The sequence below is a fragment of the Odontesthes bonariensis genome, chromosome 13 (genome assembly GCF_027942865.1).
Source record: "Odontesthes bonariensis isolate fOdoBon6 chromosome 13, fOdoBon6.hap1, whole genome shotgun sequence".
In the NCBI taxonomy this organism is placed as follows: Eukaryota; Metazoa; Chordata; class Actinopteri; order Atheriniformes; family Atherinopsidae; genus Odontesthes; species Odontesthes bonariensis.
The window spans coordinates 22,750,692-22,765,451 of record NC_134518.1 but is presented as its reverse complement, the minus strand read 5'-3'; the positions used below and the strand labels follow the sequence as shown (position 1 = coordinate 22,765,451).

General features: G+C 42.7%; 1 protein-coding gene across 1 annotated transcript; it reads right to left on the bottom strand.

The window, feature by feature from the left end:
* Nucleotides 1-815: 815 nt before the first annotated feature.
* Nucleotides 816-14,490, bottom strand: efemp2a (EGF containing fibulin extracellular matrix protein 2a). The gene is made up of 11 exons (XM_075481616.1): nt 14,302-14,490; nt 10,097-10,363; nt 8,309-8,357; nt 8,009-8,197; nt 7,393-7,515; nt 7,156-7,272; nt 4,874-4,993; nt 4,639-4,758; nt 4,346-4,472; nt 3,690-3,885; nt 816-1,694 (listed from the first exon to the last, which is right to left on the bottom strand). Exons 2-11 carry the CDS (start codon nt 10,196-10,198, stop codon nt 1,521-1,523), a joined length of 1,317 nt encoding a protein of 438 aa, XP_075337731.1. The 5' UTR covers nt 10,199-10,363; nt 14,302-14,490; the 3' UTR covers nt 816-1,520.
* Nucleotides 14,491-14,760: the final 270 nt, after the last annotated feature.

The following is a 14,760-nucleotide window of genomic DNA, read 5'->3' as shown; positions in this document are numbered from 1 at the left end:
CACATCCACACAAAGGCGAACGCATCAGGGTTCAGTGTCTTGCCCAAGGACACTTGGTCATGTGGCCTGGGGAAGACAACTGCTCTTCCTCCTGAGCTACAGCCACCCGTAAAAGTGAACCTTTATTAATATTTATGGTAGTGAGGCTACTGCTATCTGCACTGAGTGAGAATAGGTTACAACATACAAACACCTGCACCCTGCACACACACATGTAAACACAAGAAGAAGCATGAACTGGTAGTATTGGTGGTTGGTGTCCTATATGCAACAATAACACACCAGCAACACATTAATCTGATTAAATACACAGCTATAATTATAGACAGATCTACTCACGCTTTAATGATTGAACAATAATATTTATAGGCTGATCAATGTATCGCACACAGCCAGCAATTTTTCTTTTGCCAGCTGCCCTTCCAGGATTTGGCTCTCGGTCTGTATCAATATAAAAATACATTTACTACCTCATGCTTGTTTCAGATTACTGTGCAAGTGCTCTTATTGAGAAGAATAAGCAGCTCAAGATCTATGACTGTAATTTCTGTTTTAAGCGCTCCTTCTTTTACATGAACTCACACTTATCCAGCGCTGAAAACCCCCGGGTTGACTTACAGAGCAGATAATGAACATTTAACATTTGTTAGGACACACAAAAAGATACCCTCAGTATGCTGAACTTGAATTGTAGTGGAGGCCGAGATTCTTTTTCATGAAATGTAAACCAAACACTGGCTTCCAGACATGGCCTTTTCATGGCCATCATACTTGACAGGGGAGTGTGAGGCAAAGTATTTACTGTGACACGCTGATGAAAAGGTATATGGATTTATTTGGGTTTAGATCTTTGAAAAATAAAAAGTACAACACAATGTGACAACTTTAGAAATGGTAGAGACAGAGCTCAAACACTGGGGGTGAACCGTGGAAGGTGAAGGCTGAGCGCAGCTGCTGAGGTCTCATGTGAGTGGTTACTGAATCATGTGTCTCAACAGGAAACAGGGCTGACAACAATAAAGTGACAAACAGAACAGAAGTGAACTGAAAATAAGGTGTAAACTGGTGAAAACAGATCAATCTGGTGACATGGGGCATGGATCGCTCCACCTGAAGGCAGAATATGTCACAAAGATTCATTTTCACCCTGAACAGAGTAAAATCCCTTTCATACACACTGATCACAGAACGATGCTGCCAGGCAGATGTTAAACACAAAACAAAAGTAAACATGATAACATGAAAATGGCCAAAGTAAAGAAGAAAGAACAACTTGGACTGCACTAATTAAAGCTGCTATTCATCTGGGTGACACTGCTGCTACAATGTGTTTGTATACTGTACTGCGTGTATAATCTTACACATAATATAGACGGACAGAAAAGTGTCACTTTCTTTGGATGACTAAGTACAAAAAGCTAATAACATAATATCACAGTGACTGGTTGAACTGCATTGACCACTTATGTTTTACAGCTTCTTTTGCATCGATATACCTCCTCTTTTCATCTTCTTCTACTTTAAAAGGTATAAGGCCCGACGTAGATGGAGAGTCTGAGGGCGGAGCTGGTCTGGTAGTTGCCCTGGTAGGTGAGCAGAGGGTTAACAGAAACCATCTCCAGGTCCAACGTGTACTCTCTGGGCCCCGACACGGCGCGGGCCAGCACCAGCATGGCACTGATGTTATTGATTTGCTGCAGAAGACAAAACAAATGTTACTGAGCACATTGTAACAGCAGAGGAAACCGAGCTATTCAGCAGCAGATGTTACGCACATTTACAGTCACATCATTTTTGATTCAGCCATTGTTTCTTTCTTTCTTTTCCGACTGCCACATGTCTGCCACAAGAATTACGATCTCCGTTTAGGTCATGTGAGGTTTTTAAAGTTTGTACCTTTTCTCACACGTGTTTTCCCTTATTGTTGCTTATTGTAAGTCTGAACATGCTGAGAATCAGCTGAGCTGGAGGTTACATCACCAAAACCAGCAGAAATGACGAGTGAAGCAAACTGACTTTACATGAGGAGGACATAAGTAAAAAAAAAATCACGTTTTCTGTGCTTGAGCTCGATTCTGTATCTGAATGACTACCAGCTCAAAAACTGATAAAACACATTCCTATCACCTTGTTTTGGACAATCAAAGTCATTCAGTGAGCCATTCAGATTTGCAACCGGCTCAAACATCTCTGTCAAAGCAGAACCATTAAGTGAGCTCCATGCACAGACTGCTCCACGGTCAGCTGCACAGTGCAGCACCCATCATTACATTCATGAGAAGACCTACAAAAGCCTCTGCGAAAGTCTCTTTGTGTGTTTACCAATCTCGGCAAGTACGACTTGTTGCGATAATATTGTCCATGAAAGAGGGACTAGTACCAAATGTTAAATTCCTGTTCCTGTTACTAGATGACTTGATTTGTTAAATACAACAAGTATCTTACTCATTTACATGTCTGCAATTTATATTGGAGACTAGATAAAGTTGCTTTAACCATCTCTAATTAAAATCTAGCTCTTGAAGTTTCTTCTCCAAAAAGGCTCTGACTAAACCAAAAATGGCCACACAGCTGCTGTCTTTTGTTTGGAGCCTGTTAGGCAGGCAGAGTCCAAATAAGATTAGAAGTAAGATAAAAAAAATTGGACAACAAACAAGTTGTTCAGGCATTTTACCTTCTGTGGGAGAGATGACTCCCTCTGGTATGGACTGGAAATTAATGTTTTGTATTTAACTTTAAACCCCTTAGACATCACTTCATCTTCTGTGTGGACAACTTTTGACAGTAACAGAAATTGTGTCTTTCGGATTTATGTCCCGTGTGGCTCTGATGAAGCTTATATTGATGCTGTCAGGCTTATCTTGGATCGAGCTCAAGGCTCTGCATTACAGACTGGATGTGTGGGCGTCAGTGAGGCATGGAGGGCCTACTGTAGAGGTGCATCATGGGATGCAGTACTTTTGAAGCCTGATCCAGTCAGGATATCTTTGCCTGCACAGGAAGAGACTGTATGAAAGTGAACTTCTAATAAATTAAGAGCCCTTTGACTTGTAGGATAAGAAAAATAAGTAAATTAAACACACAATTCAAGTTATGCAGTCTATTTAAAAAAAATCAGTAACAATATTTATATTAGATATTTTATACAAATCTCATGTTTTCTGAAGGATTCTATAGGATTTACACAATCCCTTGTTTCTTTCTCCTAGAAAGTGTTTGACTACGTCCTGTGCAACTCTTGTTTATACCCAGAAAGAAGTTGCCACGAGCGCTGAAATTCTCAGAAATATCATTGGAGCTGAGCTGTGCAGGGTACTATATAAATAAAAACTGATCTTAATAAAACAACCAAAATCCTCTAAAACAGCACCCACACCATCATCTGACGCTAAAGCTTTTGTTTAATTGGTTTACAAGTGCCTTCAGCCACATTTGTTAAATGGTAGAAGAAATTCTACACAAAAACAAATACAAACCAGATGTCTCAAGCTGACTTGAATTTCAAATAGCTAAGTCTTACTCTGACATTTCTGTCTAGGACTAAATTAAACTGGTGCATACAGTCATTGCACCATGATCCTGAAAGACTTTGCTGTGATTACAGGTTCTGTCAGCACTCGCTGAGCTGAACCATCAATCATCAGATCACTGTTCCATCACACTCCCCTCCATCCCCTCTGATATCTCACCCTGATGTAAAAGTCTCCGTTTTCGTCGCCGGTGCGGATGCGAAAGGTGTTGTAAGCCCCCGCAGAGACACTGGTGGCCTGAATCTGGAAGATGTCGGATGGGACGGAGCGCTCTGAGGTGATGCTCATGTAGCGGTGGACCACAGAGAAAGGCAGCTCTCGACAGGCAGGTTTGTTGACAGGGCACACACAGCGGCTGGTCACACACAGAGAAGTAAACAGCCAAAGTGAGTTACTACTTGAGTAAAAAATAGGTGGGTTATTTTTCACAGTGACTGCATTTTATATATGTGCCAGCAGAGGGAGTAATATGACAGAGTGGAGAATTCTCTCCAACTGAACCAACACTGAACAGTAGCCTTTTTACCCACGTTTTTCAAATGCACTGCTCATACTACCAAATCATCTGGGACATGTTAACAATGACCCACACCTGCTACAGCTTGTTCACAGCTGTAATGGTTTTCTTATTGCACTGGAACGTGTTCAAAAGGAAAGGCTGCACAGTTGGACTCATATGCGGAAAAAGTAATTGGGGTAATTTTGAAGTCTGAGCCTTACTCAGCACAGGAACTGATTATATTCTGAGCTTAAGGCCAGCACATATCTGAGTAATAAGGACAAGGTGTGTAGAAGCGTGTGTTTGTGTCACTCACTTGTCAGACACTTGCACGTATGGGTCTTGGCAGCGGTTGTTGTCCACACACTGGTACCGTCCGTGGATATTCACACACGTCTGCGCCTCAGTGCACTGATGTTCACCTGTTTCACATTCGTTTATGTCTGCGGAGGACAAACAGCTCATCAAGTTTGATGGAGCAGGATGACACAGGGAATAGAGCCGCCGCCAGAGAATGAATGCACATTGACTCAGAACAACATCCGTGACTCTGAGAGCATGGAGGGGAGGGTGCTAGTTTCAGGAGGAAATGGAGGCAGGCATGCTTACCCTGGCACATTCTGGTGCCATGCAGCTGGTATCCTTCTGGGCACACGCAGGAGAACTTCCCAGGTTCATTGACACACTGGTACGGGCACAGGTAACTTGAGTAGCTGCACTCATCAATATCTGACAAGGAGAAGTTCAGGTTTCATTAGTACTCCATAATTCAAAGTAAAGAGGTACAGATATCAGTTAATTACACATTGATCCGTATTACTGCCTGAAACAGTGGGTGTCTTACCATTACAAGCAAAGCCATCAGACCCGAGCTCGTAGCCCTGATCACATCGACAAAGAAAAGTGCCGTATGTGTTGTAACACCTCTGAGAGCAGGGGGCACCCATGTCACATTCATTCACATCTGAAAGGAGTGAAGGTAGATTTCACAACACAGAAGTCTCTGAAACATGTTTTTCTCAGTGAGCTGGTTACTACGAGTGGAAAGGTCCACACTTTTACTGCAAAAGCTACTACTCCTGCTGACACTTTGTTTTTAAAATAAGAAAGGCTCTGTTGGAGAAAAGGTGACTTCAGAAACTGTTCTGTGCTGTAACATGTCATTATATATTTCTCTTGGGATATTTAATGTTCCACAGAAACGTTTACCATGATTTTGGATAATTCATTTTGGTTCTGTACCTTTGGGGTCTGACAGCAGTTGTGCTTCAGATTTGAGGAGCCTGTACTTATCTCGTTATATTATTGCTCTTCATTACAGTACAGTAAAATGTACTGTGCTTACTTTATTATACAAATATGTAAATTCTATTAATTACCACAGTCAGTGAAGCTAGAAATACAGGCTGTTAACAGGACCACACAAAAACTGACCGATTAATATGAAACTTGGTGAAGAGGTGGCACAGGGGCAAAGGAAGAACCCATTGGATTTTGGTGTCTGCATCTCTGCCACCGCAGCAGCATCAGTGGGTGTATTTGTTAATGTTCATAAACATTTACATATAGATTTTCATTAAAGAAATACTGCTGGATTCTTTGGTTCGAGCCATGTTCAAAGGATCCTAAGACTTCAATTTCCAGCATTTTGGATTTCATATGAAAAGATATTTTGAGAAGATCTTCAGGCCAAACCATAATAAAGATATCAGATAGAGTTGTGCTTTTCAGAAGTGTTCATCCATCACAGCCAATTAAAACTAAATCCGCCAAACAGGGAATTAAGCTATATCTCTAACTTTCCTCTATCAAAACCAAAACGCCTCTCATTTCCTTATTTTCTGCCTCTTATATCCTCTCGCTTCTGTCTTCCAAAGCTCTCGAGGTGTGTCTCAGTTCCTATAATGTATCTGGAGGAGTCATGGAGGACGACCTATGAGCAAGCATGCAGAGGTGTGCCCTTCGCAAAACACTTTTCATCTCCGATTATGGAAAAATGACGACTGTGATATGTTATGCCCTATTTGCGTTTTAATAAAAGTAGAAACCGAAGTTATCAGAGACAAATGTAATGCTTTTCTGATAGATATGATATACAGCTGCATGCTGCAGTACAGCGATGGACAGACGATGCAGCTGTGCCTCACACTTCAGGTGGGAGGCGGACATGAGGAGATGAAATGAGGACGTACAAACTGAGAAAATAAGAGGTCCCAGTTTGAAGACACACATTCATATGTGCTGCATTTTGCACAACAGGAGCGCTATATTAAGCAAAACTGCATTCTTGCCAAGAAACTTTTGTGCCTGGAAATACCACGGGAGGTCCAGAGGCCAAAACGTAACATCTCGTTACATCATGAGTGAACGCCCGGCCTCGGTGGAGGTCTGCGCTCTCTGAGTGCCCCTCTGGTTTCATGTCTGCAGTCGATAACAATATTTGACGTGACTGTTATATATTTGAGCTTTTAGTATTTTTCGGGTGCTTCAACAAGAGAAATGATTATTTGAAGAAAATAACCCGCTTAATCCAATCCCAGCTGTCATTGGGCGAGAAGCGGGGTACGTTCTGGACAGGTCCATCATAGGGCCACACAGAGACAAACGAGACACACAACCATGCACACTCACACTCGCTCCTAGGGACAATTTTGAGATACCAATTAACCTGAACTACCCACAGAGAACCCACACATACACGGGGAGAACATGCAAACTCCACACAGAAAGGCCCCAGGTGGGATTCGAACCTGGAACCCTCTTCCTGTGAGGGGACGGTGCTAACCACCACACCAACATGCAGTCCTATTTTAAGAAATAAACCCACAAATAAAATAAATTGTTGGTTATAGCCCTAATTACTTTATATAAACACATATCAGTGCAAATAAAGTTTACCAATGTGACATAAACAGGTTGACATTAGCTACATTATCAAATTGCTGCACACAGACCATGAGGAGGGACAAAAATGAAAAGATGGAAAAGATTTGAATGAAAAATATATAGAAATTGTTTATTATCTTTTATGTGGGAAAAATGCATAAAATGCAGGATGTTACTTGCTGCGGAGTTGCACCTTGTTTTGCCGTTACATTACTTTAAGTAAATGATCGTTAATCTCACCAATGCAAGATCGGTTGTTTCCTGCCAGCTGGAAACCGGGTTCACACTGACAAGAGAAGGAACCGGGAACATTGACACAGCGATGCTGGCAGTACCTGTACCTGCACTCATCAATGTCTGACAAAGAGAGACAGAGACAGAAGGTTTTATGGCACGCACAGAAAGAAACTTCACTCCACATGCAGCAGCAAATAATGCCCGAGTCCCCGAACAGTCAAAGAATTCAGATCATCTCACCGATGCACTCTGTGCCAACCTTGCGGTATCCATCGGGGCACTGACAGGTGAAGGCACCCAGTGCGTTGATGCACTGCTGGCTCGGCTGGCAGTCATGTTCGTCTCGCTCGCACTCATCGACATCTGTGTGTGTGGGTGAAGAGAAACAAAGATGGGTGTAAAATGTGGTTATTGTGAGCAAACACAGCATCATTCAGCATGGCTGACAGATACAGTATGACTGTTTGAGGTGATGGCCACAATGTTCTCCTCACTTGCACCCAACAGCTGAGAATATCATGTTGAGTCACGCTTGCTGTCTCATGCAAGCCAGATGAACACCTCATCAGCCTCCAGCACCAGTAGGTTTCTAAAAAACCATAGCAGCTGTCTTCGTGTGAAATCGTCGACATTCCTGCACTGCCTGTCTGCCTCCCATGGTCTCGAACTCACTCACACCCACACAGATTGCACCAACACGCTGCCTCCAGTCCCAACGCCTTCTACGGCCACCTGTCCCTCACAGTCAGTGGCCACCAACAATAAAGTTACACAGTCACTCACACACAAACATGCTTAATGTTCCTGTGGCCACCTGTCCACCTTCAACATCCAGACAAAAACAAATTAGACCCACCCACACAGCTGTCTCCAAGTGGCTCGTAGCCTGGAGGGCAGGGGTTAAAGGCCTCTGTTGGCGAGATGGGGGGCTCTGGAGCAGGGATGACTGACGCAGAGCGAGGAAGGCACAGGTAGCCCCCATAGTGGTTGAAGCACTTCATGTCCCCTTTGCAGGCATCTGGAATGGTCTCACACTCATTTATGTCTGTTGGGAGAGGCACACACGGATGTTAAATAAATGAAGCAAATCAAAAAAGGGCTTAGAGAGCTTGGAGAGGTGCTGAGGGGGATAACAGTGAGTAAAAGAGAGCTTTACCTTTGCAGTGCTCAGTATGAGGGTCCCAATGATACCCATCTGTGCATTCCTACAAAAAAGCGAGAGAGGGAACGAACGTGTGAGGAAATGATGGAAAAAAGAGATGTGAACAGTCCCTCTGAGCCAAAGCGTTTCATAATATATTCATAATACATAATAAATCTTCAGCACTGGAACATGGAAAAAGAAGCAGTCAATGGATAAACTTGTTTCCTCTGTATTCATATCAGTGGGCTCGGCCAACGAGATGAAAAGCCTGCTTCTGTTAAAAAGTTTGTGATATAACTTCAGGCCCGAAGCCAAATGTTCCTTCAAACGTAAAGTTTGGAAAAAGGGTCATTATCATTCGTGGGGGGGCGGGCATAATGCTGTGACCTGCATGGAAAGAAAAAACTGAGGCCTGAGGAAACGTGGTATTAAAACCAAATTTATCCCCTGCCAGGAGAGGAAAACATTCATATGGAACATTGGACAAGAGAGAGGCGGGTGATTCGAGGATAACGACTAAACCTAAGACCTAAAAAACACATGACTATCTGTTGACGGGGTGATATAGTAGCAAGCAAATGTTTGGGCACCTCTGGTCAAAATATCTTAGACAGTGATCTTCCAGATCAAAGAAAAAGGGGCAAAGGGGAAAAGTTTGGGTACCCTCTTTGGCAAAAATGAGAGTTTGGCAATGTTTTGTTTTGTTTTGGATCATTTTGGTCATTCTTACTGCAACAGGCTACGAGGGCCCTTCTTGAGGTAGTCTCTGTAGGATTTTTGGGTGTGTTTTGGACCTTACAGGAGCCATTCTCTCTTCATCTTCAGAGGTATTTAAACACAGTGGGATGTTGAATTTGTTAGTTGATTTAATCCATTCTTCTAACAGTAAAACATTCTCGGGTTACTGGTTACAACACAACCACGAATCGTGATCATTGTGGCTCAGAGCTTAAAAACTGAGCTGTTTCCCTCTTTAAGTTCTGTAGATCTCTTTTGGCCTAAAAGTTCCGTTTTTTTAGCTTCATTTCCAAAGCTTCATTTCCAGAAAACGATGAGTGTCCTGATAATGATTCTTCCATGAAGGTTGTAAATGGTGTGTAGGTGTGACTGCACGCTACAACAATGTTCCAACGTCTTCACCAAGGTTTTCTGCAATCGTACTGTGGTTTTGATTCGTCTTTCTAACAACCCTGTAGGATTCTCTGACAGTTTACTGGGCTTTCCAGACCTCAACTTGATCTCCACCATTCCTGCTAACTGCCACTTCTAAATTATACTACAAACAGAGGACAAAATATATGGCTATCTTCTTATATTCCTTTCTTGCTTTATGGGCATTAATTATCTTAATTTTCAGGGTGCTTGGCAGCTAATTGGAGGAGCCCATAGCTGCTGACTTGTGGGCGAGGTCTGAGGAGTCAGAATATTCATAAAGATTTCAAATGTGTTGCCCTAACAAGCTACCTGTAAGATCAGACACTCTGGTAAAAGTTATCTGAGAGCTGAAATCTCCCTCTTGAATTGTGATCCTTTCTTGTTGTCTCCCTAAAATTGTATAAAACTTAAAAATAATTCACTAACCTTGCTTGAAGTGTTGAAAAGAATATTCTCTCTTTAACTTAGAAACTTTTGGGAATCAGCTCATTTTGAATTCACATAACTATTCTCAGTAAAAGAGATTTCGACTGGGGTCGACAAACTTTTGCGGGCTATTGACGGTAGAATGGAAGATGGAGAGAAGATGCAAATTAAAAGAAAGATAGGAGAGGAGAAAGAGGGAGAAGATTCATCCATCCTTACCGTGTAGGTGTCAGTTTCTCTATGTGACTGTGAAATCGCACTGCGGAGGAGCACAGACACACATATGCACACACACAAGATTGACACACAAACACCCTGCATACTAATGCACTAACTGATGGGTGATCAAGCAGAAAGAGACAACAAAAACATGCACACAAACACACACACACACACACACGCACACACACACACAGAACTATTCGACAGGTAGCAGTGCCGTGAAGTTGAGACTCTGTGATGTACAGAGCAGTCAGGAAGCGGTGTCTGTATTTCAGAAAGAGACAGCGGGAGGGGGGAACATACACAGACAACATTAAAACTGGTTTTGATTCAGTGTCAAAACTCTCTTATGCTGTAATCTGAAAAGGATAAATCACCTCTAAGTATAAAGTGCTGGGGCCAGTTTTTAAGAAGCCAGTCAGAACACAAATAGCTTTTTGGGCAGTTTCCTCTTAATCCCAGCAAAAATAAATGGAATGAATCTCTTTGCCAGGTCAAAACACAAACATTGTGACATACTCCAACCTTCGGCTGAAAATAACCAAGTCAACATCACATAAATACTGCGTACAGAAAGCCCTCTATGTCTGCATATTGGCAGTGGAAGGAATGACAGTCTGCTGTGTATCAGAGCTAAGACTGCGCTGCCACATAAATCCTGAACGTGTGTCATGTGTTTTACAGCAGCATCTCAGGCTCACCTGCTTCAGTTTCAAAGCTTAAAGGTAATTTCTCACTGTGACGAGCAAGCTCCCTCTGTGTTGATTCTGACTACCTCTCAGAGCTAGATAAATCTTCCAGGCAACATAAGTCAGTGGCTATTCAAATTTATCAAACACAGCCAAATCTGAAATCTAAGTGAGGTGAAACATCTTAAAACAAGGCAACATATGTGTGTTTCTTTTTTTTTGTCTGGCAAAATATTTCTTCTTCCCAAAACATTTTTTTTTTAAATGTCACAGTTATAATGCTTTTATGGAACACTAGCAAGTGCAAGAATGAAAATACAAAAATTCCTACAAACAGTTTGAAAAACTTACATGTTTAAAAAAAAAAATTGACCAGGCCTATTTTCTTGTCCTGTTGGCAGATCATTGCACTTATTTTAAGTAACATATACCTAATTTTATTACTTTTTTCTTGTTTTTGAAAGCTGAGTAGCTGAAGTGAAAACATGCTGTGATACCAGATTGTTAGGGTCCTTCATATTTACCTTGAGAACTTTAAACACATTAATTCTGCTTATACTCAGGTACTTGAATGTAAGACTTTTCCCTCGAACAGATTATTCTGACACTGTGGTTTTCCTACTTCTACTTCAGTAATGGTTCTGTGTATTTCTTCCACCACTGGTCTTTTCAGTTCTCTGTCCGGTGTCTTGTATTTTTCAGGTGGTTTAAATTGTATTGTGATTGTATAGTATTCTCTTTAACTGGGATTCTCAAACACAACCATCCCTTAGTTAATGTTCCTGAACAGAGGCTTTGGATTTTTAAACTCCTTTTAAAAATAAATAAATCATTCAAACATTCAAACCCTGGCAGGCCAAAGATGTATAAAAAAAAAACCAGGCCAATTCAAGTCACAGAAAAAGAATTCTAAGGAAGTGCTGTTTACAAAGTCAGTGAGTTCCAGCTAAAATGCACGACAGGAAAGTTATAATCATTGCCTGTCTACATGCACAGACTCACGTTCTCTCTCATAAGAATTCCAGCGGCCACGTTTGCAGGCACTGCTTATTGATGTATTTCAGGTTCAGACAAGTAGAAGGCCGCAGGGTGACTCGGACACCCTCAAATACTCGCTGGATGACATCAGGCAATTTGTGACCTTTGCATTGTGAAACAAACATGCTTACACACAGAAAGCACAGATGGCAAAACATACCATCATGCGACCGCAGTACGTGACCTCTTTCAGTTGGCCGACCAGCCACTGACAACCAGCGAGAATGCGATCCAAAACCACCCAAAACAAACTGACCGTTAGTCCAGGGTCCACTCACTCACTGGCTATTGAGTGTGGGCAGCAGGGATGCATGGGTGTTGCCCTGCTGCTGCTGGAGATCAAGTGGTGGTGGACTTCTGGAATGCCCGCGGCGAGGATGTGGGCGCCAATTCTCAGCTGGGATGCCCTGCCACTGCAGTGGTTCCCAGAGTATCAGGTTCTGGGAAACCCCCCATGGTTTAAATAAGAGGACAGCTGGTGCCAAACCTCCAGCCACTGCTCCCCTAAACTCATCGCTCCACAGGGTGCGTAGGAGGACGTCAGAGGATGTGGCTCTGACCCCAGAGTTCACTGTCTGGATGCGACAACCACTCACACAGAGAAACGCAGTCACTCTGTAGACAATATATCGACCATCATTTTGATTAATTTTTTTTTATTAGATTTTTCAAGCATCCAAGGACTCAGGTCAGCTGGTCCAGTCCAGAGTCCAGACTAAACCTGGAGAAGCAGCATTTAGCTGTTATGCCGCAAACAAGTGGAACAAACTGCCAGTGGAGATTAAACTTTCACCAAATGGAGACATTTTTAAATCCAGGTTAAAAACATTTCTTTTCTCATGTGTCTATGCATGAAATCTGCACGATATCTTTTAACTTATCTAGACTGTTGCTTGTTATTTCATTTGTTTCTCTTTATGTTCTTTTATGTATTTTTAATGCTTCTTCCACTCCCTGCTGCAATGCTTTTATTTTATGTAAAGCACTTTGAATTGTTTGTACATGAAATGTGCTATACAAATAAATTTGATTTGATTTGATTTGATTTGATTTAAGCAAAAGCTAGTTTGTTCCAGCTTAAATGAATTTTCCAATCTCTCTTAATATGACAGTGAATAAACATTTTGGGGTTCTCGACTGTTGGCCTGACAAAAAGTGGACATCTGAAGTTATGTAGACATGTGCTGAATAAATTCAAATACAAAAGTAGGTTAACTGATGGCTAAATAATAGATAAGTTGCAAACTGTGCTTAAATGTGTATATATTACTTAATTTGTCCATTACCTATACCCACCTGACCCTTTAGTGGTCTCAGGGGATGGACAGGTGGACAAGTTTTCATCACAGGCTAAACATTTATTTTCTATCAAATAAAAAAGATTAAAACAATCACAACCAAATACTTTTAGGAGTTGGAGCTTTGTTCAGCCTCGGGACAGTACACTGACCCATTTTGAGAGTCACACAGACAGCCCAACTTAACAAGCAAAATGTCAGATGGCTTATAAAAATGACCACATGGACAACCAGAGAAAACAAGCAGCTAGACCACACACATACACACACAGGGGGAGTGTAAACTGTAGGATGGTCATTTGTTATTAGAGCATACACGGCTAGCTTTGTGTGGCTGCGCTCCGCTGTGCGTGGAGAAGTCGGAGAACATGGTGGCCCGGCGTGCTCCAGCTGAGCCCAGTTACAACAGCTACTGTGGGGCTGCACTGCACTGCACTGCCAGGGTCCGCTCCCGGTGGTGATGCTGCTCTGTAAAGACTGGATGTGATGTATGAGTGTTTGCTTACAGTGTGGCATGAGAAGATGGGCTGCGCTCATGGGAACAGCACTCCTTCCTGTTGCCTTATAATCCCACCTGATTCATGGCATACGTGTGGAGCGGTCTCTTGTCAGCGTGTGTTGCATAAACAGTTATATAAATCTAGTGTCAAACAGCAGTAAGGCCCTGTGAGGTCATCATAGTTAAGAAACATGTTGTCACTGTTTATCTTGGGAATTCAACTTCACCCAAACCGTTTTGCTGTAGATTCAACCGTCTAGTGCCTAAACTGAGATTGTGACACTAACTTTTAATGATGTTCAACATGGACGAGATGGAATCATTTTGTAATATAAGGCACCATAATACGTTCCTTGAGACTCGCCGCCTCTCTTCCTGTCTGACCTCCTTACAGTTGGAGCCAAGAAGCAAACTACACAGCCACGTTATCTTGGCTCTTGAAAGAAGCCAAGTGCAGCTGGGAGAGTGGAGCAGACAGCAGGGCAGCGGTGCAACTGTGACGTGTACAGCCTGTACCAGAAAACTGGCCAAGAGGAACATCTCACCTCCCTTATTTCTCTTTAAAAGCTTGCAGACTTTCCAAGTCATCCACCAGCTCCCTGTTTGACATGACCCTCTTCTTATGTATGTATATATACATATATATAAAAGACATGAATGAAAAGCAAGAAAACTCACAGATGAATCTTTTCCGTTTGTCCTCGGCCTCTAAGCCTCCCTCTGACCGGTGTGTCCGTCTGCAGGCTGTGGTCGTCCCGGATGAGTTGGCGTTCAAAAGTGGTCCCTTAAACTGCTGCCTGTATGACCCTGAGAGAGTGAGTGGGGAGACCGACAGCTGGAGCAGATGAACACATGGAAAGGGAGGGCGAGAGGAGACGAGGAAGGGAGGGAGGAGAGAGGGACAGCCCATTCTTACCCCCCCTCTGGCCCCCTGCACTGCCATCCTCCCCACTCCAAACCCCCTCTCCCTAACCCCCCTGGATGCAAATTCCTGGTCTGCGGCCCAAATACCGAATTCCAAATCCGTCCAAGTCACAGGCACAGCAGCTAACAGATTCACACACACATGCCCCCCCATCTTCTTCCCCAGTACCCCCCTCCTACTGGTCCCACAACACACCTGGTTCCATTTAAACT

What these genes read in the sequence shown, in the direction of transcription:
- efemp2a (XM_075481616.1), bottom strand. Translation starts at nt 10,198, where the DNA reads ATGCAGGGTGTTTGTGTGTCAATCTTGTGTGTGTGCATATGTGTGTCT. An exon ending in TGGCACCAGAATGTGCCAGG is followed by an intron (nt 4,473 to 4,638) that starts GTAAGCATGCCT and finishes TGTCCTCCGCAG; the next exon opens with ACATAAACGAATGTGAAACA. An exon ending in TACGTGCAAGTGTCTGACAA is followed by an intron (nt 3,886 to 4,345) that starts GTGAGTGACACA and finishes GTGTGTGACCAG; the next exon opens with CCGCTGTGTGTGCCCTGTCA.